This window comes from Erythranthe guttata, chromosome 14, assembly GCF_056151865.1.
Source record: "Erythranthe guttata isolate IM_541 chromosome 14, IM_541, whole genome shotgun sequence".
Lineage (NCBI taxonomy): Eukaryota > Viridiplantae > Streptophyta > Magnoliopsida > Lamiales > Phrymaceae > Erythranthe > Erythranthe guttata.
In genome coordinates, this window is record NC_142546.1 from 24,809,906 (window position 1) to 24,835,553 (window position 25,648).

General features: G+C 33.2%; 4 protein-coding genes and 1 long non-coding RNA gene across 13 annotated transcripts; 2 read left to right on the forward strand and 3 right to left on the reverse strand.

The window, feature by feature from the left end:
- Positions 1–242: 242 nt before the first annotated feature.
- On the reverse strand, positions 243–5,060 carry LOC105974852 (guanosine nucleotide diphosphate dissociation inhibitor 2). Of its 2 annotated transcripts, none has more exons than XM_013000012.2 (13): positions 4,662–5,060; positions 3,990–4,052; positions 3,774–3,857; positions 3,577–3,684; positions 3,284–3,456; positions 2,508–2,619; positions 2,342–2,422; positions 2,129–2,191; positions 1,851–1,952; positions 1,588–1,712; positions 1,199–1,409; positions 1,028–1,102; positions 243–612 (listed from the first exon to the last, which is right to left on the reverse strand). In XM_013000012.2, the coding sequence occupies exons 1-13, from the start codon at positions 4,746–4,748 to the stop codon at positions 562–564; spliced, it is 1,335 nt and encodes a 444-aa protein (XP_012855466.1). In that variant the 5' UTR covers positions 4,749–5,060; the 3' UTR covers positions 243–561. The 2 variants fall into 2 exon arrangements, with proteins under 2 accessions (XP_012855466.1, XP_088669791.1); XM_088813665.1 differs by having other exon boundaries at positions 3,990–4,161; positions 4,222–4,932.
- Positions 5,061–8,328: 3,268 nt separating this feature from the next.
- Positions 8,329–12,119, forward strand: LOC105959461 (ankyrin repeat protein SKIP35). Of its 6 annotated transcripts, none has more exons than XM_012983569.2 (5): positions 8,329–8,454; positions 8,700–8,819; positions 8,987–9,875; positions 10,177–10,609; positions 11,066–12,119. In XM_012983569.2, exons 3-5 carry the CDS (start codon positions 9,175–9,177, stop codon positions 11,867–11,869), a joined length of 1,938 nt encoding a protein of 645 aa, XP_012839023.2. In that variant the 5' UTR covers positions 8,329–8,454; positions 8,700–8,819; positions 8,987–9,174; the 3' UTR covers positions 11,870–12,119. The 6 variants fall into 6 exon arrangements, with proteins under 6 accessions (XP_012839023.2, XP_088670259.1, XP_012839022.2 ...); XM_088814133.1 differs by having other exon boundaries at positions 8,344–8,454; positions 8,700–8,811; XM_012983568.2 differs by having other exon boundaries at positions 8,380–8,590.
- A 341-nt stretch (positions 12,120–12,460) lies between these two features.
- Positions 12,461–13,901, reverse strand: LOC105959466 (uncharacterized). Its single transcript, XR_001172948.2, has 2 exons — positions 13,507–13,901; positions 12,461–13,035 (listed from the first exon to the last, which is right to left on the reverse strand). It is a non-coding gene; the product is annotated as an uncharacterized LOC105959466 (long non-coding RNA).
- A 7,242-nt stretch (positions 13,902–21,143) lies between these two features.
- Positions 21,144–23,137, reverse strand: LOC105959463 (uncharacterized). Of its 2 annotated transcripts, XM_012983572.2 has the most exons (3): positions 22,934–23,137; positions 21,509–22,407; positions 21,144–21,409 (listed from the first exon to the last, which is right to left on the reverse strand). In XM_012983572.2, exons 2-3 carry the CDS (start codon positions 22,403–22,405, stop codon positions 21,404–21,406), a joined length of 903 nt encoding a protein of 300 aa, XP_012839026.2. In that variant the 5' UTR covers positions 22,406–22,407; positions 22,934–23,137; the 3' UTR covers positions 21,144–21,403. The 2 variants fall into 2 exon arrangements, with proteins under 2 accessions (XP_012839026.2, XP_088669457.1); XM_088813331.1 differs by lacking the exon at positions 21,144–21,409 and having other exon boundaries at positions 21,500–22,407; positions 22,934–23,016.
- A 197-nt stretch (positions 23,138–23,334) lies between these two features.
- On the forward strand, positions 23,335–25,515 carry LOC105959464 (large ribosomal subunit protein eL20). 2 transcript variants are annotated; one of them, XM_088813332.1, is made up of 5 exons: positions 23,345–23,392; positions 23,429–23,480; positions 23,597–23,712; positions 24,411–24,474; positions 24,976–25,515. In XM_088813332.1, exons 2-5 carry the CDS (start codon positions 23,466–23,468, stop codon positions 25,315–25,317), a joined length of 537 nt encoding a protein of 178 aa, XP_088669458.1. In that variant the 5' UTR covers positions 23,345–23,392; positions 23,429–23,465; the 3' UTR covers positions 25,318–25,515. The 2 variants fall into 2 exon arrangements, with proteins under 2 accessions (XP_088669459.1, XP_088669458.1); XM_088813333.1 differs by having other exon boundaries at positions 23,335–23,480.
- The last annotated feature ends 133 nt before the right edge of the window (positions 25,516–25,648 follow it).

The window sequence follows — 25,648 nt, forward strand, 5'->3', positions numbered from 1 at the left end:
GATACCAAAATACAGTCTTATGATCATCTTGTTCCAAATTATGGAGCTCGACTGGAGTAAAACGAGTACAAGCTGGAGAATATTCCACATAATCAAGAAGATTTTACTAAATTTGACACGACGACAGTAGACGTGTAAGAAGATTCATAACTGAGAAGTGATTGTAATAAATGCGAGGACGCTTTTCATAATTTAATTTTACCGGGTGGCTCCAATTTACCCCATTTGAAAAGAAAAGAATATCAAATAATAATCCACGTGATATATCTAATACCCAACCCAAAAAAACTCAATGCCACTCATCTTACAATTTTTCATAATACACACTAAACCAACAGTACTTATAACAGAACAGATAAAAAAAAAACACAAGGGAATAATTCGAACGAACAACAGAAGACAATCTAAACAAATGTCAAGCAGCTCCAGCATAAACAAACGGGTAATAATTGTTCAAATCTCCGATTTTACAAAGGCAAGTTATATCAGTGGTTTATACTTAAAACAACATTTAGCAGGACGAAACACAAGCAAGTGCAAGAACAATCGACAAAGTCCTCCTCATTCTTCAGCAGCACTCGCAGCACTTAGATCCACATTAAGATCAAGAACCTGAAATCGAGCAAAAGCTTATCAGATCATTACGAAAGTAAAATGCCTAAACTATTAACTCAAAAGGCTCCATTTGATCGACGTTTAATTCAACAAATTGCACTTAAGATGTTTAAATTTCAATTAAGCACTTGAGGAGATTTTTAGTTCTACATGGTCCATATAATTGTTTCTGCCATTTAAACGATGTTGCAGAATAAGCCCTTGTTTGGCCGGTAAGATTAGCCACAGTTAATTAAATAATTAGGTCTTATTTGATATTTGGTTAGTGCAGTAACCTTTTTTAGGGGGATTGTGGACCTCCTCTAATCTAATTATACAATTGGGTTTTCACAAGATTGCATAATCTTATCTTGGGAACCAAACAAGGCTTAAAGAGACAAAATACATCCTGAAATGAATTTCAAATTCTTACCTTTCCAGTGATCAAGGTATACATATTCAGCACATCCACGACAGTCGACTCAAAGTGAGTGGTGGCATCATAACTCTGTCACATAAGAGTTATGTAAGTACATAAACTGGAAACCTTAAAACGATCAAGCACTTGTAATTAAATCCAAATAACATTTCTCTAGAAACTTACTGCTGATATAAAGCAATTGTCCAGAGAAGGCTCGTTGACTGGTTCGAATCGGTCATAGGTCTCGAAGAATATCTCGTCCACGGGCCCAAGAAGATCAATACCGGGCTTTAGTTCACTCTCCGGGTCATCAGTTTCCGCTTCAGTCGAGACAAACGCAATAAATTTCCCTTTGGGAGCAACATTGTGGGAATAAGAGCAACAAAACAAATACCTGTGAAGCAACAAATCACATAAGATGGTACAGAAGTTTCCAGAATCGATCTTAAGAGTGACTAAATTAACAATAATCGATTAATAGAACCACACTATTAAACTTATGTCTTCTGTACCATCAACCAAGACAATGAAAACAATATATATACTTTTGAAAGGTCGGGATAGTAATTTACATGTCTGATTTGCGACCCAACTGCTTCTGAGGTAGGATAACTTGTGCTGAGTGACAATCATTGGTATTCGGAATTGGGTGGCTCATGATAACAATGGCTCTGGCGACTTTGCCGACCTTTCTAACCTGTAGCATGTAACAATAGAAATTTGAAAACAATTGAGATAGATATTCGAAGCAGAGAACTTGACTTTCGTAATTAATATAATGTTATTGATAGAATTTTGGAGTAGAATCCAATTCCAAAACAAGATAAGAAATTACCTTGTTGGAAAGGTAGGAAGGATCGCATACAACTTTTTTGCACTTGGCTGTTTCTCCTTCTGATGTAACACCACATACCTTGCCTTCCTCGTCGAACTCTACCTGGCATTTGACCACTTCATGTCAGGGAATTACTTACAACAACCAAAAACACAAAAGCAAGAAAAACACTCGACCAACAATTGCAACTAAAGTAACAGCAACATATAAACGGAAAAAAAAAATGAATGACCGACAAAGGAGAAAATAGGGTAAGAAGAAAAGCACGGGATTCATACCTTGCATTCAGGTTTATTCAGCATGTAAGTCCCACCATACACGGCACTAAGACGAGCAAATGCCTGGTGAAATTTATAGAAATGAAAATTCAATCAGTTATGAATTTTGAGATGGGTGATGGAATAGAAGAAGTATGGAGTAAATCAGTTTGTGAACATTGAACATAAAAAATAATAGAAAAGCAGGTGCACGGATAGGAAAGAAACACAGACCTGAGGAAGCTCCCCAAGGCCATACAAAGGGTAGATGTATGGTGATCCTCCAGCAAAACGTGCTAGAGACTCTGCATAAAGCTACAATCAAGAAGAAAAAAGAAAATTAGTAACGGCATGTTTTTGCAAGAAAAGAAAGAAGGTAAAATGAAGTCAAAAGAATTACTTTCATCCTTTTCACAGTGTCTATTGCTGGTTCATCCAAGTAACGATCATCTCGCTGGAGAGCCAATGCATGACCGATAAAGTCAACAGTATTATCATCAAGACCATACTTCCTGTAGGGATTTGACAACTTTAGATTTTCAAAAAGTCAAAAATAACAAATTGATGCATCAAATATATAACTAAACAATAGCCGCATCAAAACAATGCCAAATTTAATATGCCCTTTATAAAATATGGCTCGGCTTTATAGCATGTTATATTATCATTCTGATTTATCCTAACTAGGAAATCAAACTTAATACGGGGGCTGATTCTGCACATTTCTAGAAAGATGTCATGCTCTCCTAAGAACTACAAAACCCAAGAAAACATCATACTAAAATACACAGTTATAATTATTGTGATGAAAATGGATTTGACATAACCTAGCTAAAATCTTAAACATGCGTTCCCAACTCTTATTGACCAATATCACAATATAAAATATTTCATCCATGTTTCGATAGGCTAAGATAACTCCCTAACAATCGAGAGCTGTAAAGTACAGCGTCAATCCATCTTCACGTTAGACCTCTATTTCCAGAAATTATTCATGCGGATACTGCAACTATTTTTTGATAATTGCCCTAGATAAACCAAGCATGATTTGCACACTTTCAGAAGCTCCCCTCATACAGATAAGCATGCTTATAATAGATCACAATCAATAAACTCGTTGACAAAAAGAAAGCAAGACGTAACGATGATTTTATTTTTTAATATTAGAGAGCATACGCTATGAGTTGTCTAGTTGTAACTGTTGTCAAATTCATTCCCTCATGTGTTTTAGGATCGCTTTCATTGTAATCTTGGACGTAGATGAAGAATTTCCGCGCACGTCGTTTTTCAAAGATACCCATGAGAGGAGATTTGAGGGCCTCCATGTCAGTTGCAGGCACCTTGTGAATCTATTGTATAAAATTTACCACAAAAAATTCAGTAAACCAAATTATTTTGCGAAATTAGACAAAGAACCCGAAGGCCTCCTAGGAACGACGCAAAAAAATATAATAAAAACAATACGATACCTTTCCTTTGTTGTACACAAAGCTGCCGTCAACAGCTTTGAAATACAAATATTTAGTGACATCAGTATGAATAAGGACCCGCACAAGAGCACCATTGGCCATAATATACTGAAATGAATCAAGTAGCATATCAATAAACATGCAGCAGCAAAGGAAACATATAGAGTATAAGCAATAAAATACAAATAATAAAACACCTTAGGAATCATGTCGACGTTATAATCTCTGCTTGAACCCAATTGAGGAGGAGGCTTATCACTTCCTCTAAACCTCTTCCACAGCTGCGTGATTAAAAAATGTCCAATCAAAACATAAGACATAAGACAAATCGATTGAATCTATCTTAACTGTAATGTATATCCTGATACATTCAAGTAGAAATAGACCTCTTTCGAATTGAATTGAGGTAATACCTGAATAAGATTGAGTGAAGTTGACTCCCCACCATAGTAGTCATTGCGATCCATATGCAGAACCTATTTCCATATACAATAGAAGGTTCCAGGAATCAAACTTTAGGATCAAAACAAAATTTACAAAGAAAATACTACACATAACTAATTTTTCCAGATAACAACTCGTCGTCTATGTGAAAATGTTCCGCACATGCTCAAGGGATAAACATCAATTTACCAGGCGTTTCACAGAAAACGAGCAGAGTACACTGCGTTGGAATATCGATATCGAAACTCAATTAACATCACACATGACCTACCAAATAAACGACACGATCTAACTTCAGGTGAAGCAGAGCTGACTTCACGACAGCAAAATTTTCAGCAGAATCACTAGATCGTTTCCAAATATAATTGAACTGATTGAATACGATAATCGATAATCCGGTTCCATTCAAAACCAAAAAATAACATAAGAAACAGATCACATAAACAAACGAAGTGTTGAACCAAATCATCCATTACAGGTAACCAAAACTCAGATGAATCGGATAAATTAAAACCTATGTCACCGCGAACTCAATAAAAAAAAAAAAGGATAAACTAAACAAAAATCCGATCACCGGAAATTTCAATCTCAATACAGAAAATAAGAATTGAAACCAGAAAAATGGAAAAGGGGGGAACAACCTTAAGGCCGTCGACTGATAGAAGACCGCTGAGGATGCATTCCTTCAGACCCGTACCCAGCACAATCACATCGTACTCTTCATCCATCTTCGCTGAAACTTCAAACTGTCTGAATCGACAACGGAAGTAATTGATAGATTGATTTACCCACGCAGATCAATCAGTTCGCGAGAAATGACTAGGGTTCTTCTTCTCTCCTTGATGGTCAGAGGGGGATGAGATGCTCTTTGTATGTATATATGTATCTATCTGTCTCAATACATTTACTCATAAATCATAAATACCTAAATAAATTATATATATGTAGATCGCTGTGTGTTTTTCACTTTTTTGTATAGAAAAAACAATAGTCAAAATAGGAAATGATTTATTTTACACTTTTACTACAGTACATTCAAATAGGTGCATAGTTTTGCATTCTCCACCCTCATTAATACCCTCAATCTCATATCACACCCTTGGAACTTATAATTATCACTTCACACCCTCTAATTTATTTAGCTTAAAAATTTGCGTTCACATTTTTCTTTATTATTTTCTCTATATATATTCTACTCCCTTAATTTATTTTTAAGAACAAATTTATATCTCATATTTGGTATGACTTCACTTCAGATCATTTAATGGTTATTTTAATGTGTAAAAGATAATTTTTGGCTTTTCTATTAAAATGAATGTTATTTACAAGGTTTTTTTTTATTTGTGCAGATTCACTTTAATCAACACGTTAACGAAAATGGAATGAATGCTTGTTGGAGCTCGTTTGGCTAACTTATTTTAAACATCTGATAAGATGTTATGTCTGATAAACTGTTTTAAGAGTTGATAAGTTGTTAGGTCTTATTTTTAGATTAATTTCTAAAGTGTTTGGATGATGAGCTTATAAGTTGTTTTTACTCATTATAAGATCTTAAATAAAAATGTGTCGTATAGATGTTCTTTTTAAAGATTTTAAAAGTTCTCCAACGGCTTAATTTTTTTTTTTAAGATCTTTCCTAAAAAATTTACCAAGTACTTTGAAAGATATTATAAACTCTTAAGCATCTCATAAATTTTTTTTAACAGCTTATAAGCTCACCATTTTAGTCTTAATATTGCTAATTCACATTGCACTATAATTATTGTACTAAGTTGTCGCCTGTGTTCGTGAGTTTTATTTTCATTTTTTGACTTAAAACTCTTTTGTGTGCACATTGCCAAAAATGACTTATTTGTAGGGTACGCAGTGTTATTTTTACATTTTTAAGAAGCAAAGTGTCAAAATGAACTATTTGAAGGGGTCAAATGCATATTATCATAAAAGTAGATGGGAGAAAGGGAATATCTGATATGTTCAGGGAGAGCAAAGAATAATGAATACCTTGTTCACAAGTAAACATTGCTAATGATAGATAAATAAATGTATATTGTCTACTAAGTATTTCTTATAATTTTTAAATATTTTTGAAATCCAAGACCATAAATACTTCCCAATTAATTTTTTTTTAGGGCAAATTGCACTTCGCCCCCTTAAAAAAATTCTTTTTTTGCACTTTCCTCCCTTAAAATACAAGAATGAATTGTCCCCTTCAAAATATACAACTCGATGCATTTTGCCCCAAATGTATATTTCCGGTATAAGTTTCGTGGAATTAAAGGTGCATATGTCATTTTACTTTTTTCGCTTGAAAATCCTCATTTCAGAGTTACTTAGGGTTCCCAAATTAACATAATTATCTTCTCAATTTTATGAAATTCGTTTTCAAATTAGACGAAATTCTCTTCCAAAATTCGACAAAAATATTATTTGTTCTTCATAATCATTGTATGATGGGGTGAAAAAATGTTAATTGACATTTAAAGCCTAAAAATACGACATTACCCTTACAATTTAGTCAAATCCGACAAGAATTAAATCGAAAGTACCCATTTCCGGTAGAATGCACCGAATTGTATATCTTGAAAGGGGACATTCTCGTTCTTGTATTTTGAGGGGGTGAAAATGCAAAAAGGGATTGTTTTTTTTTTTTTTTTTTTTTTTTTTTAGGGGGCGAAGCCCAATTTTCCCTTTATTTTTTTTTTATTATTATTATTATCAAGTAGTTATATTTTAAATAATAATAATAAAAGAACATAATAATTCTGTAAGATCTATGGAAGCCCACATGTAAGTTGGCCCAAAAAAATATCTAAAATAATTCAAATTGGACCTGGGAATAGTTTTTGACGGGCTTTATTACAGATTCAAGCCCAAATTGAGAGAAGGGTCCACCAAACGTTATTTTACCACAATACCCTCATATACGGCTACTGTTTTTAGTTGCTGTAGAACAATCATGAGAGGCTGATTTAGACATAATAGAAAATAAAACGACGGAAAACATTATTGTAAATTAATAATTAAATAAAACAAAATTAGAAAATGAAAGATGCCCCGTCTCAATCAATTATGTGTGACTTGGTGTGAGAGGAAAAGGTGCCTAAATAATCAAAAGTGGACTAACTTTAAAACATGTAATCATTTAATAATTAATTAATACCTACATTGCGGTATAATTTTGTAAATTATACGAGAGACGTAAACAATATTAGTCGGGGTGGAAATCGGACGGAATGAATCGGAAATGTCGTTTTCGGAAATTTTCCAATTCTTTTCGGAAGTTAAAAATAGGTTCCAATTTCAGTTCCAAAAAAATCGGAATTTAAAAATGCATTCCAATTTCAGAATACCTCGGAATCGACGGAATTTCGGAATTTTCGGAAATTACATTAATTCTTAATTTTTTGTTCCAAAATCGGAAATAGTAGTAATTTTTAGCATTTTTTCTAATATTTTCGTAATTTTCCGGCCAAATGCAATAATCCAAAACAAATGTCAACAAGATGAAATGTAAACACTTGTACAAACAACATAAGCAGTTTATCAAAGCAAACATATTTGTTGCTAATTTCCAAAAAAAGAAAAAGTAAACACAATTCTTGCAACACATGAATAGAAAAACAATTCAAAAATACTATATATATATATATATATATATATATATGTATATATTTCGGAATAAAATTGGATCGGAAACCGGAATGAAACAAAGTGTTACAAATTCGAATATTTTCGGATCGGAATTGGCGGAATTAGTAAATTTCGTTCCAGTTTCCATCCCTAAATATTAGGCGTGTGTGACAAACTCGACATAACAACTGTAGAAAAAGAATTTCGAACCTTGATTAATTGACATATGATTCAAAGGTTTAATTATTGTGTTCTAATTCTTTTATGCTTATTTTTTTTTTTTTGTTAATAATAATAATTTAGTGATTTGACTTGTCGAGTGATTAGTGGTAGATGATGAATATAATATATTTCATTATTTTTTAATATGTTTACTTTTATACAGAAAGCATCTAAGAAAAAGGAAAATATGAGAGAGGATAAATAAATTACTAAAAATGAAAAATAAATAAATTATATTCCTTCATTTATATAAAATAATAGGTTTATCAAAAATACACTATAATAATTTTTATTTATTCTACATATATTTTTTTATAAGTTGTTTGCTTACAATCTCAAACTTTTTATAAGTTTAATGTCTAATATAAAACCCACCCCAAATTTTTTATTTCGTCAATGCAACATTTTAATATATATTAAATATTAAATAATAATAAAAAATATATATAATAATATAATAAAAGCAGAAAAGGAGAAAAAAACAAAAGAGCTGAGGAGCAAAGGACCATACACAGAAGGACAGAGGCAACCACCAACATGTTCTCTCTCTCTCTCTACCTCTCTCCACTCATAATTATTTCGGTATATTTTCTCTCTCTATAATTTATCTTCTTTCTAATTTTCTTCCCAAATGAAAATGTTTCTGCAATTTTTTTGATCGAACTCCATTCATCTCCATTTAATTGTTGGGAGGTAGTTGTGTTCAATAATATTTCGGGTGCTGTTTTGTTCTCTCCTTTTTTGATCGTTTTTTTTCGTGCTTTCCCTTTGCCACGGTTGAGGCAATTTTATTTCTGTTTGATTGATGGATATTTGATTTTTGGTAGGGATTCGTTAGTGGATCTTGTTTCTGCAATAATATGGAGGTTTGAAGGTGGAGGGTTTATGAGTTTTCCGATGGTTATGAAGATGGCGGAGTTCTTCACATGATTCGAGAGTGTAAGGAGGTAATATTTTAACGAATTATTGTAATTTCCTGATTAATTTTTGCTCTTCTGTAAAATTTTCCATCATCGTGCTTTTTGTTATAGAAAATAGGGTTATATATATATATATATATATATATATGTTGATGAGAAGGGGTTTAGTCTCTGAATATGTTTTGTTTATTCAGTTTGCTTGTGTTTGTTTCCCTTCGCACCCGAGAAATTGGGAGTTTGATTGAAGGGCATATACTGAAGGAGATTAGGAAATTTCGATTCGGGAACGTTTTGTGGCAGAATTATTAGCTTTTATCTGATAGTTTAGTAATGGGTGACAGTTGGGGAAATTGAGTTATCGAACTTCTTATTTGCTCCAAGAATGGAAACGGAAAAGGTACTTCGATTCGGAAGGGAAAGCGAGACGAGTAAAATCGAAAGCCAGGGCGTAGATACCATGGAACAGCTTAAAATGGAAGAGCCTCAATGTTCAGATATTGAAACGATGGAAACGGATGCTGTCGAGACTGGAAAAGCAATGGTGGAATATGGGAATAAACACGAAACTGAGATCGAAGATTTTAGTTCGGAGAAGGGTGATGGAGGAGGAAGCCATGGGAATGTGGTTTTCTCAAGAGAAGCTCCGCTCGTTATAAAGGAAGATCCTAGCATGAGTTCTTGTAGCTGTGGTGCAGAAAAACTTAAATCGAGATTGGCCGCCGCTTCTGATTCCGAGCCTGGAAAAAATGGGAGGAAGCTGAGTCGACAAGATCGAATCGAGTTAGGTCGGTTGTTTCAAGGTGCTGTGAGTTCACATGATTGGGAGCTTGCAGAGAGTCTGATCTTGTTGGCTGATCCTCAGACTTTGAATGATGCACTGTGCATTTCTTTGGATTCGATTTGGTTCTTGAGCACACAACAAGAGTTGTATGGAATCACTGGATTGATCAAGAAGATTATTTCTGATGGGGCGTACGACTTCACTCGAGCTGCTCTCAGGACTTCGTTTCTTGCTTCATGTGTTTCCGCTTGTCAGAGTCGAACGATGAGTCTTGCTGACACTGTTACCGTGATGGCGCAAAGGTATAACACTTCCTTTTTTCACTAACGTCATACATGCATGCACATTTATTTTTCTTGTGTTAAAGAAAGTATGATGGTCATATTTCAACTATGCCTACACGATCCAGAATCCGTAGTTAATTGAAACTATATGCTTGTCTCTCAGTAGACAAAGTTTTATAACTTACTATAACTTATTTGAAATTATTATATTTACTTTCAAATATAAACGATATCTATATCTTGATTTTCATCTAGGGTATAGAATTTTAAAGTATTTAGAGCATCCGTTCTAAGGATTTTCACCCTCCCATACAAGCAGGTTACACGAAAGGCTTCAAGAATGCAACGGAGATGAAGTCTTGAAGGCAGAAGCTGGTGCCAAGGTTCAGAAATTTACCGAGTGGGCTCTCAAATGCATAAGTTTCCATTCTCGCTGCCATGGAAATAGGGACAGAGTGGGCCATAACTCTCCTGTTGAGATTCAACTGCAGTTATCTGCTTTCAAAACCTTCCTAGATCTTGCAGGAAACCATCTTACCGGAAAGGATTTTACCGAAGCATTTGATGCAGCTTGCTTTCCGCTAACTCTCTTCTCTAGTTCATTTGACCCTGGTTGGGCATCAGGTATATCAGCTACTGCAATCCAGGGACTATTGGGAATGCTTGTCGAGGGTGGAGCAGACAATGTTAACCAATGTTTTCTGGAGGCTTCACGGTTTGGTAGCACCGAGCTTGTTCGCATTTTGTTGCAGGTAACAAAACTCGTTAAATGTGCTACTGATTAGCAATGTTTTGGTGATTGTTATGAATAGTTTGTCAATGTTTGCAGTTTTCCTATACAATGTGTTTCTTAGCTTGATGAGAACTAATTCCTCACTAAAATATACCGCAGAAGTTTGTTTTCATCCTCATTTCGATTATCCAGTTTTGTCTAAGAACGGTTGGTATTGTATTTGTTCATCCGCATAAAATCGTTAAATAGTTGACCCTTGTGCCACTCTTCTCTTTTTTATCATTCCTATAATCATATAAATGTGGTAGTTTTTGCAATCCAAATATTTCATTGTGTTGTTCTAGATCTCTTGAGTCCTATCTGCTCGCATATCTAAACCACCTGCTTATTTACAATTTGGACATGTAATATTCTACTCTCCGCTTACATTAATAATCCTTATTGTCCTAACTGTTTTCCGGCTCTTTGGTGTCAGATTGCTCAAAGGAATAGCTTGGATGTGGATGTTGACTTGGCACTAGGCTTCGCTTCACACTATTGCAAAATCGGCACTATGGAGTGCCTAGTGGAGGAGGGCAATGCATTGTCTTTCTTAGGCCCTTTAATGAGAGCCGCCGAGAGAGGGTGCATGCCAGTTGTACAGTGGTTCGTCAAACGAGGCTGCAGAGACATGGAGCTCTGCCTCGCCCTAACCGCCGCCACATCCAGCAGCCAAGTCGAGGCGGCAGCTTACCTCCTCCCACACGTACCCCGCCACGTCCTCGCCGCCCTCAGCATTGAAATCCTCAAGGCCGCCGGTGAACGCAGCGGTGGCTCCCTCGATGGGGTGTCATTTCTCCTCCGATCGGATTTTCTGGCGGACCCCGCCGCCACCTACGCGGTGGCTGACAGCATCGCCACGTCAGACGACGAAGCGATTGCCCCCCAGCTCAGGGCTTTTCTCCGGGAGCATTGGTCGGAGGAGGCTTTCTTGGAGGGGGTGAGAGAAGGCGAAGTGCATTTTCGTAACATTGTGGAGATTATGAAATGGGGTGAGTCACCGATTTGTTTGGGGGATTTGCCGGGCCCGCTTAGGGTGGCAGTGGCTTACTTGCCTTTGTATAGAGAGTGCGTTAAGGCAGGGGGACGGTTATTGTCTCAGAGGCATAGAGGGCAGCTTCTGGAAGCTTCTAGAAGGCTTGGGGGTGGGGATTTGGACGGGCCGGGACAGAAGGGAGAGTTGATGGCTGTCTTGGAACATAATCTGCCTCCATTTTTTCTCGACGAAAAATCGAAATGATTGATGGATGTTCTTTTTTTCTTCTAAATAATGAAATATTTTTAGACATGGTGAAAGATGTTAGGGTATGTCTTAGGTTGTACTTGTGTACTCCTCTGCTGCTGCTTTTGATGATGATGCAAAAAAATATACCTATGGGTGTGTTTGTAAAAGAAACTGTGCTGAAATGGTTTGGAAATCTGTTGTTCCAACTGATTTTTGAGCTTTGTTTGGTATATGAAGTTATGAGAAAGAAAGGTAAGTAAAATTATATAGTAGTGTATTTACTTGTGTTCTAACTTCTAATTATTATCTTAGGCCTCAGTTTGGTTCCCAAGATATGATTAATCAAGATATGAAAACTCAATTGTATTGTTCCATCACTGGAGGTTTAATTAATAATCTCCTAATTAGCCAAGATTACGTGTCATCACGAAAAGTTATTTGACTAATCAAGTTCAATTATTATCGACTAATCAAGTTCAATTATTTAATTAATCATGACTAATATTACCAACCAAACAAGGTCTTAGTTTACTACTCAAAATTGTGAAGCAAGATAAAATCAGCCTTGAAGTGAAACTAATACAAATAATTATAAACACATAAACATATGCAAAGTTAGGTGAATTTTGATTAAGAAACAAAAACAAGTGTGTTACAATACTCTCTTCCAGAACATCATAGTCGAAACAAAAATAAAGAAAAACGCCATTTACACGTACGCATACGTCGCGTCCCGTACATTAGAAGGCATGAAAGCCAAGATCATAAGAAGGCCCAATATACATATAGGAAGGAGAAGCAGCAGAAAAGGCGGGGGCGGCAAAGGGGGCAGCACGAGGGGGAGTATCAGCAAAGACACCGTTAGGCAAACGAGGAGAATCAAAGATTCCATTGTGAAGTAACGGAATATTCTCCCTCCGTGCCCTTTCGAGAAAGAACGGGAATATTCCAATTTCCTTCTCTCCGTAGTGGTGGCTAGGATCGTCGTCTTTCTTTGGACGATTGTCGGATTCTTGGATGTTCTTGCATCCATAATCGATCTTTTCGAGCAAATGATGAACAGAAGTTGTGATAAGAAGAAAATTGCCGAGAATTTACCAAGTACAATGCTATGATAAATATCTACAAATGCTGCCTCTCTTGATTGCTAAAACCATATGCCATTGTCCATAGAAATCCAACTGCCATTACAAACACAAGGGAAATTGTTAGATTCAAATTGCAATAAAGAAAACATAACCCTAGTTTGATTTTAGGGGGAAATCAAGAATTTTTGCTCTCAGAATTCCAATTATCAAGAACTTCAAACATAGATCAAAATGATTCTTTTTTTTCTTTTTCTTTTTTTAATTTTGTTCTGGATATCAAAATTCCCATCATGAACAATTTCAACTAAAGAAAGCGAAAAAAAAATATATAATAAAAGAAACTAAAACATAATATGAAACCATGTATGCCAAGATTGACCAGTTAAAATCCCATCAAACAAACATTTGACCCCAATATTTTTTTGCAAATATTTTAATATGCAAAATTCAGCACAATAAAATTGAATTACCCACAATTATATATGTATATAAAAAAATAAAAAATAAAAAAGCAGCCCAGATAAGAATATAGCCAAAGATTGAAAAATATATGCATAAATATACCTATAGTGTGTGTAAAGCTGTTGCAGGTTCTGCAGGCTGAGGATTTTCAATTGTGCACAAAGAATTACAACTGGTTGTTCCCTTTTGCATTTCAATTCACCCCCAACACTTTTCCTCCCCTTCTTCTTCTGATCAAGACTCCTTTTTTATTTCTTCTTTCCTCTTAAAAATCCAATCTTGGAATAAATAAACGAAATAATTTTTGCAATAATTACTTTTTTTTCTACAAAATTGGGAGTCTTTTAATTCTTTTGCAGAAGGGTTTTTTTTTTATGAGAAAATAAATTGGGTTGAAAATGAAAGGGGAGATGTCAATTATGGTGGGTAGGGGGAGATCAGATTGCCCTTTTTAGGTTAATGAGAGAGAGATTTGGAAGCTGTATTATTATTATTTGGGGGAAATATGCAATAACCCCCTCAAATGGAAAATATTTTGAACTAAACCCAATTGACTATTGAAGACTTTTGCCTACACCCAAGTTTCATTCTTAATTAGTGAGACCCCCCTAACTAGACATAATAAGACTAAAGTGCCCTTATATGATTAGGTTTTTAACGTGATATAATTTATTTACTCTTTCACTCTCCCTTTTTCTCTCTCACGTTCTCCATATCTCCTCTTCTCTTCTTCTTCGTCTTTTCTTTTTCCTTTTTTTCGTTTTTTTGGCAGATCTATATATACGCGTTTATTTTTGGGCGAGATCCAGGTGTCTAGTCATCGTCTTTGTAGCGCTCTATAGTTGGTGTTGAAGAAAAGTTACGTGGAAAAGATCAGAGATTGTACGGAATTGTTTTTTTTTTTTTTTTTTTTCTTAATTTAGTCTATGGATTATAATGTTTGGTTCGCAATTTACGAGCGTTTGTTTTGTTCAGAGCAAAATGTATGGAATTTGTGTCGTCCGAGTTGTATCTGATTTCATTTTATCTCGATTTACAGAGTAGTCACATAATAGTCATATTCTCACTCTTCTGTTAATAATTATGACTATTGTTGATTCACTCGATTAATGATTTATGAATTTCTTGTTTGTTTACCACTCTCTCTTTCATTCACCGTCGTTCCTCCTTCTCTTTTGTTATTTCCGATTTTTTTTTTCTCCAGATCTTGAGCATAAGCATTAACGTGACTATAGTCTGGTTTGAATATGACTATCGATGATTCACTCGATTAGTGGGAATCTTCGTTGTTTTATATGATTTGGTAAACATGACTATGCCATATAATCGGAATTTTAAAGTTCAAAGTATAAAAAACAACAATATAAAGAAAGAATATGACTACAATTAATATAGTCACATATAGTCATATTCAACTATAGTCATATTCGGGAAAATAATATAAAATATAAAATAAAAAAATAAAGTCCGATTTTTTAATTTTTTTTTTTTTGATTTGGTAGCAATTTTTTAGGAATTTGGAAGTAGATTTTAGGAATTAAATTGTTATTATGGAAAGAGAAAAAAAAGAATAATTGAGATAAATTACACTAATTAATCATAATTAGAGGAATTTAGGTGCCTCATTAATAGGAATTTTGTTAATAGTGTAGATTTAGTTGCCTTATTAATAGGAATTTTATAAATAGTAGATATTTATTAAAAAAAACGTGCGGATTTTTAGTTGCATTATTAATAGGAATTTTGTTAATACTAGATAATTATTAAAAAAAATGGGTTGTATAAGGGTAAAATTGGAAATAAATATTCTAGGGGGTTTTCACAAAGGAAGAATTATGGTATGGACATATCACTATTTTTTATCAATAGGAGGGGTGTATTGCTAATGACCCCTATTATTTGCTGTCTTTATTTAATGCACCATTGATGCATACATCTTTGCATGTAAGTAAATAAATACTAGGTTGTAATAAAGAAACTCCCCTATGGGGGTGGGGGGTGGGTGGGGGTGGGGTGGGGTGAGGAAGAAGATGGTTGGATTCAGTGAATGGGGCTGAGGAAACAAGTGGGCGTTACTAAAACAGTGAATTTAGGATGTTTGGATTTAATATTTACTTTTCTTTTTTATTTTTTATTTATTTATTTTTAGGAAAAAAAATATAAAAAGATAAAGAATTTCGAAAGCATCATGTTCGGTTCTTCACCCTTGGACATTCTTGAAATATAATAACGGTCGTTTGAGTGTATTATAAAAAATAATTAATGTGGAGTATTAATTTGTGGAAAATAATAGGAATTTATTATCATTGCAACTCTTTTTTATTAATTACTTGCGAAAAAACTAAATGTTTGATTTAATTTTTAGAAATACTAATGATAAACGTGGGAGGAAAAATAATTATTGCAAAAATCGATATTCTAAAAAGATATATAATATGGAACGTTTTTTCTATTTTTATTTTAAGTGATACTTAATTTGAAACAAATTAATTGAAAATAATTTCTCTATTTTTATCTCCTTTTATTATTGCATATATTCATAAATCATAAGTAATTAGTGGAATGGGTCTTCACCAATCATATATATATATATATATATTTTTTTTGTTATTTTCTGTAAAAGTCGTAGTCAAAACACAAAATACATACTTTATTTTACTAGTTTGATTTTCCACATATAATTATTAATTATTATATAATTAATTATGTATTATTATTTAATACTTATCTGTGGGCTTTTGATCTCTCCACCTAATTACCACTTTTTGGAAATTATTAAGCCATTTTAATGTCCATAAGTACGTCACATGGGCATGCACATATTTTTCTAAAATTAGGTTGGAGCCCCCACTATGTTTTAGAATGACCTTTTTCACCCATTTTTTATTTTAATTTTTTTTATTGATTTAATTCTTCGACATAGTCTCCCCCTCCCCTACTTCCATTTGTATGGACTTCAATTTACTCATAATTTTTTTTTTATTTAAGATAGTTAAATATCAACTTTTTATTTATATTAATAAAACACCATTACAGAAAGTTAAAAAAAAAATCTCCGAAAAAAACGATCGATATGCACGATAAATTATATTATATATTTTGACAAATTGAACCAAATTTATATTATTATTATTTTTTTCTTTTTCACAATATTATAGAACCATCACCTAATAATTTTTTTTTTAAATAAACAAGTGATAATTTATAAGAGTTGTATATAAATGGATGATGGGCATGTGGTGTGATAGTGTGTGTGTAAGTAGATGGTGGGCCTTAATAAATTGCAATTTTGGTAATAATAAATAAATAAAAAATTGAGAATTAGGGGGGCAAGTCATGTGCAATTTCTTACTTGATTCAATGTATTCACAATGCAACTTGTCAAAAATTATAATTCCTCGTACTTAGAACTCGAATTAATATTTATTTTTATTATATTTATTTGTTGTTAGTGGTGATTTATTCTAAATTAATTGTTGGTTATCTTTGATGTTAAGATTAAGGTCAAAAAGGTTAAACCTTTTAGCACATTGATCGATATATACAATAATTGAGAATTAATTGGTTGAGTGTTATTAAGTGATGCATATGGATTTGTAATGGTGTCACTAATTCATAATAATTAAGCTTAGATTTTACGCAATAATTTAAACAATTGAGTATTAACTTAGAGGGGTGTTTTGATTAAGCTTATAAGCTGTTAAAAAATGCTTATTATGTTTAATAGTTTATAAGATCTTTCAAACTGTTAGGTAATTTTTGAAAAAAAATCTAAAAAGTTTAAAAATAAGTTGTTGAAGAATAAATAAGATATTTTTAACAAAATACATCCATCACATCTTCTTATTTAAGATTTTATAACGAGCAAAAAAATTAATTCTAAAAATAATGCGTACTAATTTATCATCTCTTAAAACAGTTTACCGAATATAAAATTTATCAGTTGTTTACAACAAGCCTAGTCAAACAGGCCCTGATGGCGAGACGACGAAAGCATTTAGCCTACACTAATCATATAAAAATAAACTATTTGTTTGTCATATTTATGTACTTATCATCTTTAAAAATAAAATAAAAATAATTAAAGTCACATATTAAGAAGAAATAAAAGTAACTAAAGTCAAAGTTTCACCACTTTCCACGTTTTTAGGTTTGTGGAAATACTAATTACACATAAGCCAAGATTAGGACAAATGCAATTTGGTCCTTTTCTTATAGCTTAAAACAAAATCACATTATTAAATTAATTATTTTTTTTAACCCACCCAAAAAGAAATTAAAAAAAAATATATTTATATATTGGTCCATTTGTTTGCATATTTTCTTGCAAATAAATAAAATTAAGATGCCCCTTCAACAACCGAAAAAGCACAACTATAATGCCCTAGGGCTCACCAACACAATCCCATCCTTTTTTATTTATTTTATTTTATTTAGATTCTCCTAATTAACTTCAAAATTAATTTGCAACTATTACTACTTTTCAAAATAAAAAATAAATAAAAAAATACCAACTATTACATAAAATATCTCAGAGATACTATTATAATTGCAATTGCTCAAACTTTAAGAGTAAAATAAGATTTTCTTGAAAATAGTTGGTCAAAAAAGATTTTCAAAAGTCTACAAATTACGTTAATTCCAATAGCACGGCAGCCCATTATTCATGTACGGCACAATTACATCGAGTGGTGGTTAGCATCAAATAATTTATTGCACAATAATCAATTCTTTCTCATTTCGATAATATAAAATTATAAATATATTTTCAAATTATTTAATACTACTGTTTATATGAAATGGAAAATTTGCCACTAGTAGTAGTACTGTAAATGAGTTGAGCCGGCTGATGGACTCAACGAATTTTAGTTGTTCATAAGTTCACGATCTTTTTATTTATATATATATATATATATATATATATATATAATAAAAAATGTTATAGATTCATGCTTTTATTCTGTATTTTTTTTCGTATAAACAATTTATATTAAAAACAAAAAAATATAAGACGAGCCAAGCTTGAGCTCAACAGACTCAGTTTGACTTGAGCTCGAGATCGAGTTTGAGCTCATTAAATGAAAGCTCGGTGAGTTGCAGGTCAAGTTCGACCTCACCAAATTTGACCAGAGATCGAGCTCCAAAAAAATTGGTGAGCTCAGCTCATTTACACTCCTAAACTAACATAGCTTCAAATTCCATTAGAAAAAATATCGGTCTACCGACCTAAGTGAAGGGATGAAATAAAAAAAAAAAATTTGAGGAACAAATTAGAAGGTGAGATTAATAAATGTTATCAATTTGATGAGTACGGCTACAAGTAAAGAAGTTGACATCTATCTCCAAATTCCAATCACTATCCTTCTTCATATACAATGCACTGCCAAACTGCACCTTTTACAAAAGCTACCATTTTTAGATGCATTGTATGGGCCATTTATTCTCTTTCATTGCATGAATATTAAATACTATTTTTTTTTACTATTATTGTTATTATTAAAAAAAGAAAAAAAAAAAGAAAAAAAAAGGAGCAGTCAACATCAAAATCCACGCAATTTGACCAATTTTAGATGCGGTTATTCCATTCAACACATAAACAGTGTGATTATATAAAGCCATGTTTATTTCATTTGGGGATTATTAGCCACCGCCCAATGTTACAACTTACAAGTGTTTTACTTAATTGTGTTTTATGCTTCTTAAGTTCTTTCTGTTACATCGGTTGTGGGCATATTTATTAAATGTTACATTCAATGAATTTTCACCGTATTATTGTTTGCTAGTTATTTTTATGGGGCTATATGATAAATATCCCCATTGAAATTTTACTTCTTGATAAATCATTTATTTGTAAATGATATTTGACATAAATTCAATGGGCCTGAAAAACCATATATGCCCCCACTAATTACTAATTAGTATAATTATTCAAATTAAAAAAATTATACCCATAATCTACACTCTTTTCCAAAAATTATAGTCTCAAATCACGCTTCAGATTTATGCCCAAAATAATTCTCCCAAATCAATTCTAAAAATCTCATTTTATTTCTTTTCTTATTTTTGATTTCTTCATAAGAAATTTTTGATTTTGTTTTTTTTTAAAAAAATATTTTTCATTTTTTTTTAATTTTGGTTTTTTATTTTTTATACTTCTGTTTTTCCAAATTTAAATTGAAAAAAAATTGTTTTTAACAAATTGAAATTCACTGTAAACTTACAAAGACCATTATGTGATTATAGTATTCCGTTACGAAAATCCATTATAAACTTATCGAAAATCTCTATGTAATTAACAAAAACCACTATGTAATTAATGAAAACCACTCTGTAAATTAACGAAAATTACTATGTAATTAGCAAACTCCATTACAAAAATTCACTAAAAAGTTATCAACAAAAACCACTCTATAATTAATGAAAACTACTATGTAATTAACGAAAATCACTATGTAATTAACAAATTTCATTACAAAAATTCACTAAAAATTTATTATTAACGAAAACCACTATGTAATTAATGAAAACCACTCTTCGTGCAAAAATCACTCTGCGAGGAGACTTTTGCATCTTCTCCACACCAATTTACTCTTTCCCCATTTTCCTTCATCTTCTCCACCATTTTCAGAGCAAAATTCTGGATTAGCGGCTGGCGAACAGGCGGGGCCGGCGGAATCTCTCAGCCGTTGGATCATGCCGCTGAGCGAAGTCACCATGGATTCGTTCTCCCTCGCAACCCTCTGCCACGTCTGATTCTCGATTTCGATTATGTTAAGGAAATTCTGAAGCTCGTTCGTCCTGTTCGCCGCGTTCGCGATTTCTTAATCTTTTTGCTTCAGTAAAAATCGAGTCTTGGTTTCGTATTTCTTCATTAAAATCGATGTTTGCTGGTTTCTATGCTCTTGCATTGCCGATCTCAATCTCTCGTTCTTTTCAACAACCCAACATAAATAAATAAATAAATCACATTATTAATCTAAGAAACCCATCTCCATATATCTAACCGAGACTTCTTCTTGTAAGAACGCCATCAGAGATTGAAGAAGTAGGATTACTTGTCGAGGATGAGGGCGGAGATGGTCTGATCGTTCGGTGGAGCGGTGATGGTGTGGGCTTGTGTTCAAGGTTATGGAGAGAAGGAAGAGAGAAGATAAATGAATGAAACTGCTTGTGTTTAGGTTAAAGAAATTGAGAAAGGGTAAAATAGGTTATTAATAATATAATTTACTTAAAAAAATACAATTGGATTTATCTCAAAAATGGGGAAAAAAATGATCTAATCTACTGATACAATGCATATGAGGGAGTTTTCTCTAATAACCCCTATTTTTTTAGTATTAAATTAAATATTTGTTATTTTTATTTTTAAATTTAATTCTATAACATTACTACTACTATTTGGTAGTGGGCCAATTTACTAACACTGCTACAATATCTGGTCTTAATTTTCAGATTTTGGGCTTTTAATTCGATTTGCTCTAATCTTGGATTGCAGTATAAAAACTATTGTTGAACACCTTATCGACCATTTTATAATTTCTAAGAAGTTAGAATCATGTCTCAATTGTCTTATAATTTTATACGGTTTATCTTCTTATCTAGGTTAATTTTATCTTGGAAACCAAAAATTACCTATATTGTTTAAAAATGTATGATTAATCAATGCAAACCATGAAACCATCTCAACAAATAAATAACCGATTCATATATTTCATAATAATAATAATAATAAAATATAATTAACTACGAAATAAAAAGCTCATATAACACACACAAATATCAATTATCCATCATAACAACACAAATAAATGTTCACTCAGCCGCAGCAAAGTGTTTCACATAAACACTATAATAAAATTAAAACCACACATATTTCAATTAACTCATTTAAAATCAATATTTCAATTCAAGTCCCCATATTTTTTATTAGGGCAAAAAAACCCCACCAAGAACATAATCTAATTAAAAGTTTTAAGCACTTCCCACCACCAATTAGTCCTCACTCCTGCAAAAGAATTTAAATAAACATATTTAGAAAAAAAATAATAAAATAAAATTAAGAATAATAATAATCATAAATTACAATGTAATAAGATTACCACACCTCATCATCATCTTCTTCTTCTCCATCTTCTTTATTCTTCTTAAGTTTAGTGGTCCCGCCTTCCTTCGAAATCGGGAGCTTCATCGCACCGAAAGGCGTGTCAACATTAATATTCCCCTTCATACTATACCCCGTTCCTTTACCTCGTATCATGTCCCAAAGGGCTGACCCACAATCCTTCGGCCTAAACGTAATCGGCACATCCACATAGCAAAACCCATTCTTCTCGATATTCGCCGACTTCTCCAGCTCAGCACCACCGATGCTGACATCGCACAGCCAAACTTCGTAATCGAGATCATTAAGCCCCAAATCAAAGTCATTCTTGTTGCCCAGCTTCAAGTGAAGAGTTGCCACAGTTTCTTCGAACGAGAACTTATCGAAACGAATCTTGTCAATGTCAATCTCGGGTTTGAAAGGGATCGGAATTTCTCCCGTTTTCTCGAGAGGAATAGTGATCCTGCCCAAAACGGGCACATCCACTATTAAGTCAACCTTGACTTTGTAAGGGATTATGCTGCCTGGTTGTATATCTTCGTACGTGCTTTTTATATCATCGTATATAAGACAAACTGGTATTTTGACAGTTTCGGAGCCGTGCGCGTGTATTGTACCTGCATCGGGGATCAGCCCGGATATTAATTTTCTGCCGTCACTCTCGATTAAGTAGTTAATGTCGATTAGTGGGATCGGGATTGGATTAGGGTTCTTGATTAGGACATCTATGACTATGTCTGCCCTTTCGAGATTGATCTTGGGAATGTGGATATCTGTTACGTCTGCAGTCGGCTTTCCAAATCCGACCGTTTCCTCGATTTTTTCGCCAATGTCTTGGATGAAATCTTTGACCTTGTCTAGGAATCCACCCTTGCTTTCTTCTTCCGATTTGTCAGCCATTTCTATCCAACAAGCAATAAATTGGAGTGGATTTATCAATTAATTTATCACCTTTTTCAGATACAAATTAGATCAAATCAAGATTTATATTTTATAACATCGTATTTTTAAATCCATAAAGTCAAACAGATCGAATGAGAGGTGTGGAAAACTCATCGAGATGCAGAATTTTGAGATAGTGGTAAAAGTGAGATCAGATCATAAGAAAAAAAAAAAAAAAGAACAATGAAATCGTTTTCCGCCATTAGAAATCGAGATTGTTGAATTTTCACAATTGACGATCTAGGGTTTACACATTCAATTAATTCCCCTAAATTTGAAGCATACAGAAGATCAGAATTCTATATCCATAACCCAACACCACGAGATCAGTGATCCATCTTAGTTCACTATTAAATAATAAACGAAAAACAAACACAGCTGAGTAATCATGAATATGAAGATGAAAATCGACCTCTATAAATGCATAATTTAGATTAAATTAGAAAAGAAAAAAAGAAAAATGAAGAATGCTGAGTTGAGCTTTACCTGTAAGAAGCGTTCAGCCAAAGATTGGAGGGAGAGAGAGAGAGAGAGAGAGAGAGAGAGTGAGATAAATCCAAGTTTTTCCTGTAAGAAATAATCTCTTTATAAATATATAAAAAATAAATAATTCAAAAATATATGAAAAGATAATGCTAAATCATTTAATGTGGATTTATAGCGGGGTTGCCGAATGCCGACGGTGCATTTACACTTTTGTCTATTTTATTTTATTTTATTTTATTATTATTATAAAGTATATTTAGCCCAATAGTAAATAAGGACGTCTTATTGGGCCAAAAATAGATGGGAAAAAATAATCAATAACGGAAAATAAATTGAAGCCCAATAGCAAATAAGAAAAAGCCTTATAGGCCCAAAAACCACAAAAGCCCATTCATTAATATTAGGGTTTTCTAATTACAAATGCCTATGTTCTGCCGTTATACGCAGCCCCAGCCTGAGAGAGAGAGAGAGAGAGAGAGAGAGAGAGAGGGAGAAAGAGAGAGAGAGAGAGAGAGATCAGAATCAACCGAAAATGGTGACATACAGGGTAAGATTAATCGTTTTTGTGTGCGCATTTCTTCGGATTTGGTTCATGCTACAGTATTTTGAATTCGAAAATGATTGATTGATGTGTGTGTGTGTGTGTTGTTGTACTTGGTGCAGTTCCATCAGTACCAGGTGGTGGGGAGAGCTCTACCGACGGAGACGGAGGAGCACCCGAAGATCTACCGTATGAAGCTTTGGGCCACCAATGAGGTTCGAGCCAAGTCCAAATTCTGGTATTCTTCAATTCCTCTTTCCTTTTTATTTTCATTTATTATTTTTAATTTTCAGAGATTTTAGAGAAATTTAGGTTATAAAAATTTCTGCAATTTTACTCTTTGGAGGTTCATTCATTTGATATCGCGCCTTTGATATTCTGCGTGCACACATTTTCTCTTCTTAAAAGCGACGCATGTTTAGTTATGCATTGAGATCAAAATACATTTTGGTTTCATTGATTATAAGTTCGTTTCAGCTGGTTAAAATATAAGTAAAATTTTGCATGAGTCTAGCGGTGAAAGTTCATTGGAGTTGACACAGTTACAGCCTTGAACACTACAGTTTTTGAGTATATTATATTGTTTATTGCATACTTTAAGTCAGTTGGGATTAATTGCATAAGTTATAGGTGTGTATTTATTTATTAGAGAACACGAATAACTATTGCAAGTTTTGGGTGAGTGCAACAAGGTTTGAATCTTGCCTATTCTGGATCTCAACCATATTTTACTATTCAATTTCCATTTTGGTTTTCGATAATCATTTTAGTCTTCGCAATCTAGTGAAAAAATCACTCTGGAATGAAATGTAACTTATTTCAATAGTCTCACAACAGTAGACTTTATACGTAAGAGCAACCGATTTTTATGTGAACTATGAGGCTGAGGTTTTTATAGCTCTATCAATGGTTCGTGGTTGATTTGAATTTGTGAAGGTATTTCTTGAGGAAACTTAAGAAGGTGAAGAAGAGCAACGGTCAGGTTCTTGCGATCAACGAGGTACACAGTCTTGGACATTTTTGTACATTTTCACTTGCCTTTTTGAACATGTGATTTCATTTATTACGGTTTGTGCCATAACCTATTTGATGTTATTGCACTGTGGTAGTCATATTTCATCAAGTGTCATAAACAAAACCACACGATTCTCGTCATCGCTGATTGGGTCACAATTGTTATAGAACAGAGCTATAGGTAGATATACGATTAACATCGTCCTAAATAGTTATCTCTAACTTCCGCCACCTCCCTTCTTTTACTAGTGATATACTGTAATACGACTTCTGCTGGTACTAAATATATCAGTGTATTCATATTTTGATGCCAGTTGCCCAAACACACTCAAGATACATAGCTACGAACTTTTCGCAAGTGTATTTTTTTTGTGCTGATTGATTGTGTTGTTATTATTATCATTTCTCAACAATTTTGGTCTATCTTGAAAAATAGTTGGGTTTTATGATCGACTATCTGATGAATATATTTTTTGTTTGTTGACAGATTTTCGAGAAGAACCCAACGACAATCAAGAACTACGGTATCTGGCTGCGATACCAAAGTAGAACCGGCTATCACAACATGTACAAGGAGTACCGTGACACTACATTGAACGGTGCTGTTGAGCATATGTACACCGAGATGGCTTCTCGTCACAGGGTGCGTTCACACTGCATCCAGATTATCAAGACAGCCACTATTGCAGCTAAGCTTTGCAAGAGAGAGAGTACCAAGCAATTTCACAACTCGAAGATCAAGTTCCCTTTGGTGACGAGGAAGGTGAGGCCACCTACGAGGAAGCTCAAGACAACTTACAAAGCAACCAAGCCGAATTTGTTTATGTAATTTCTAGTTATCCAATTTTTGTGGATTTTTTTTTTATATTTTTGTCTTTGAGAGGATTTTAATTTAATGTTATTGAGGTAATTTTTATAACTTTTGTAGAATTTTTATGGTTTGTTTTTGTTGGGATTTATTGACAATTTCCTATATGGAAATGTTTTTGACGGTATTAGTTCTCAATCAGATTATTACCTTTAATGATATTCTAAACTATGATGTAATCTTTTTTTTTCAAGAGAAAATGATGCAGAAAAATTAAAAATAATTCAAAAATAAAAAAGAAAAATGAAATAGTTTTCTGTTAGATGCTAATCTAACGGTGTACAAAGAATTT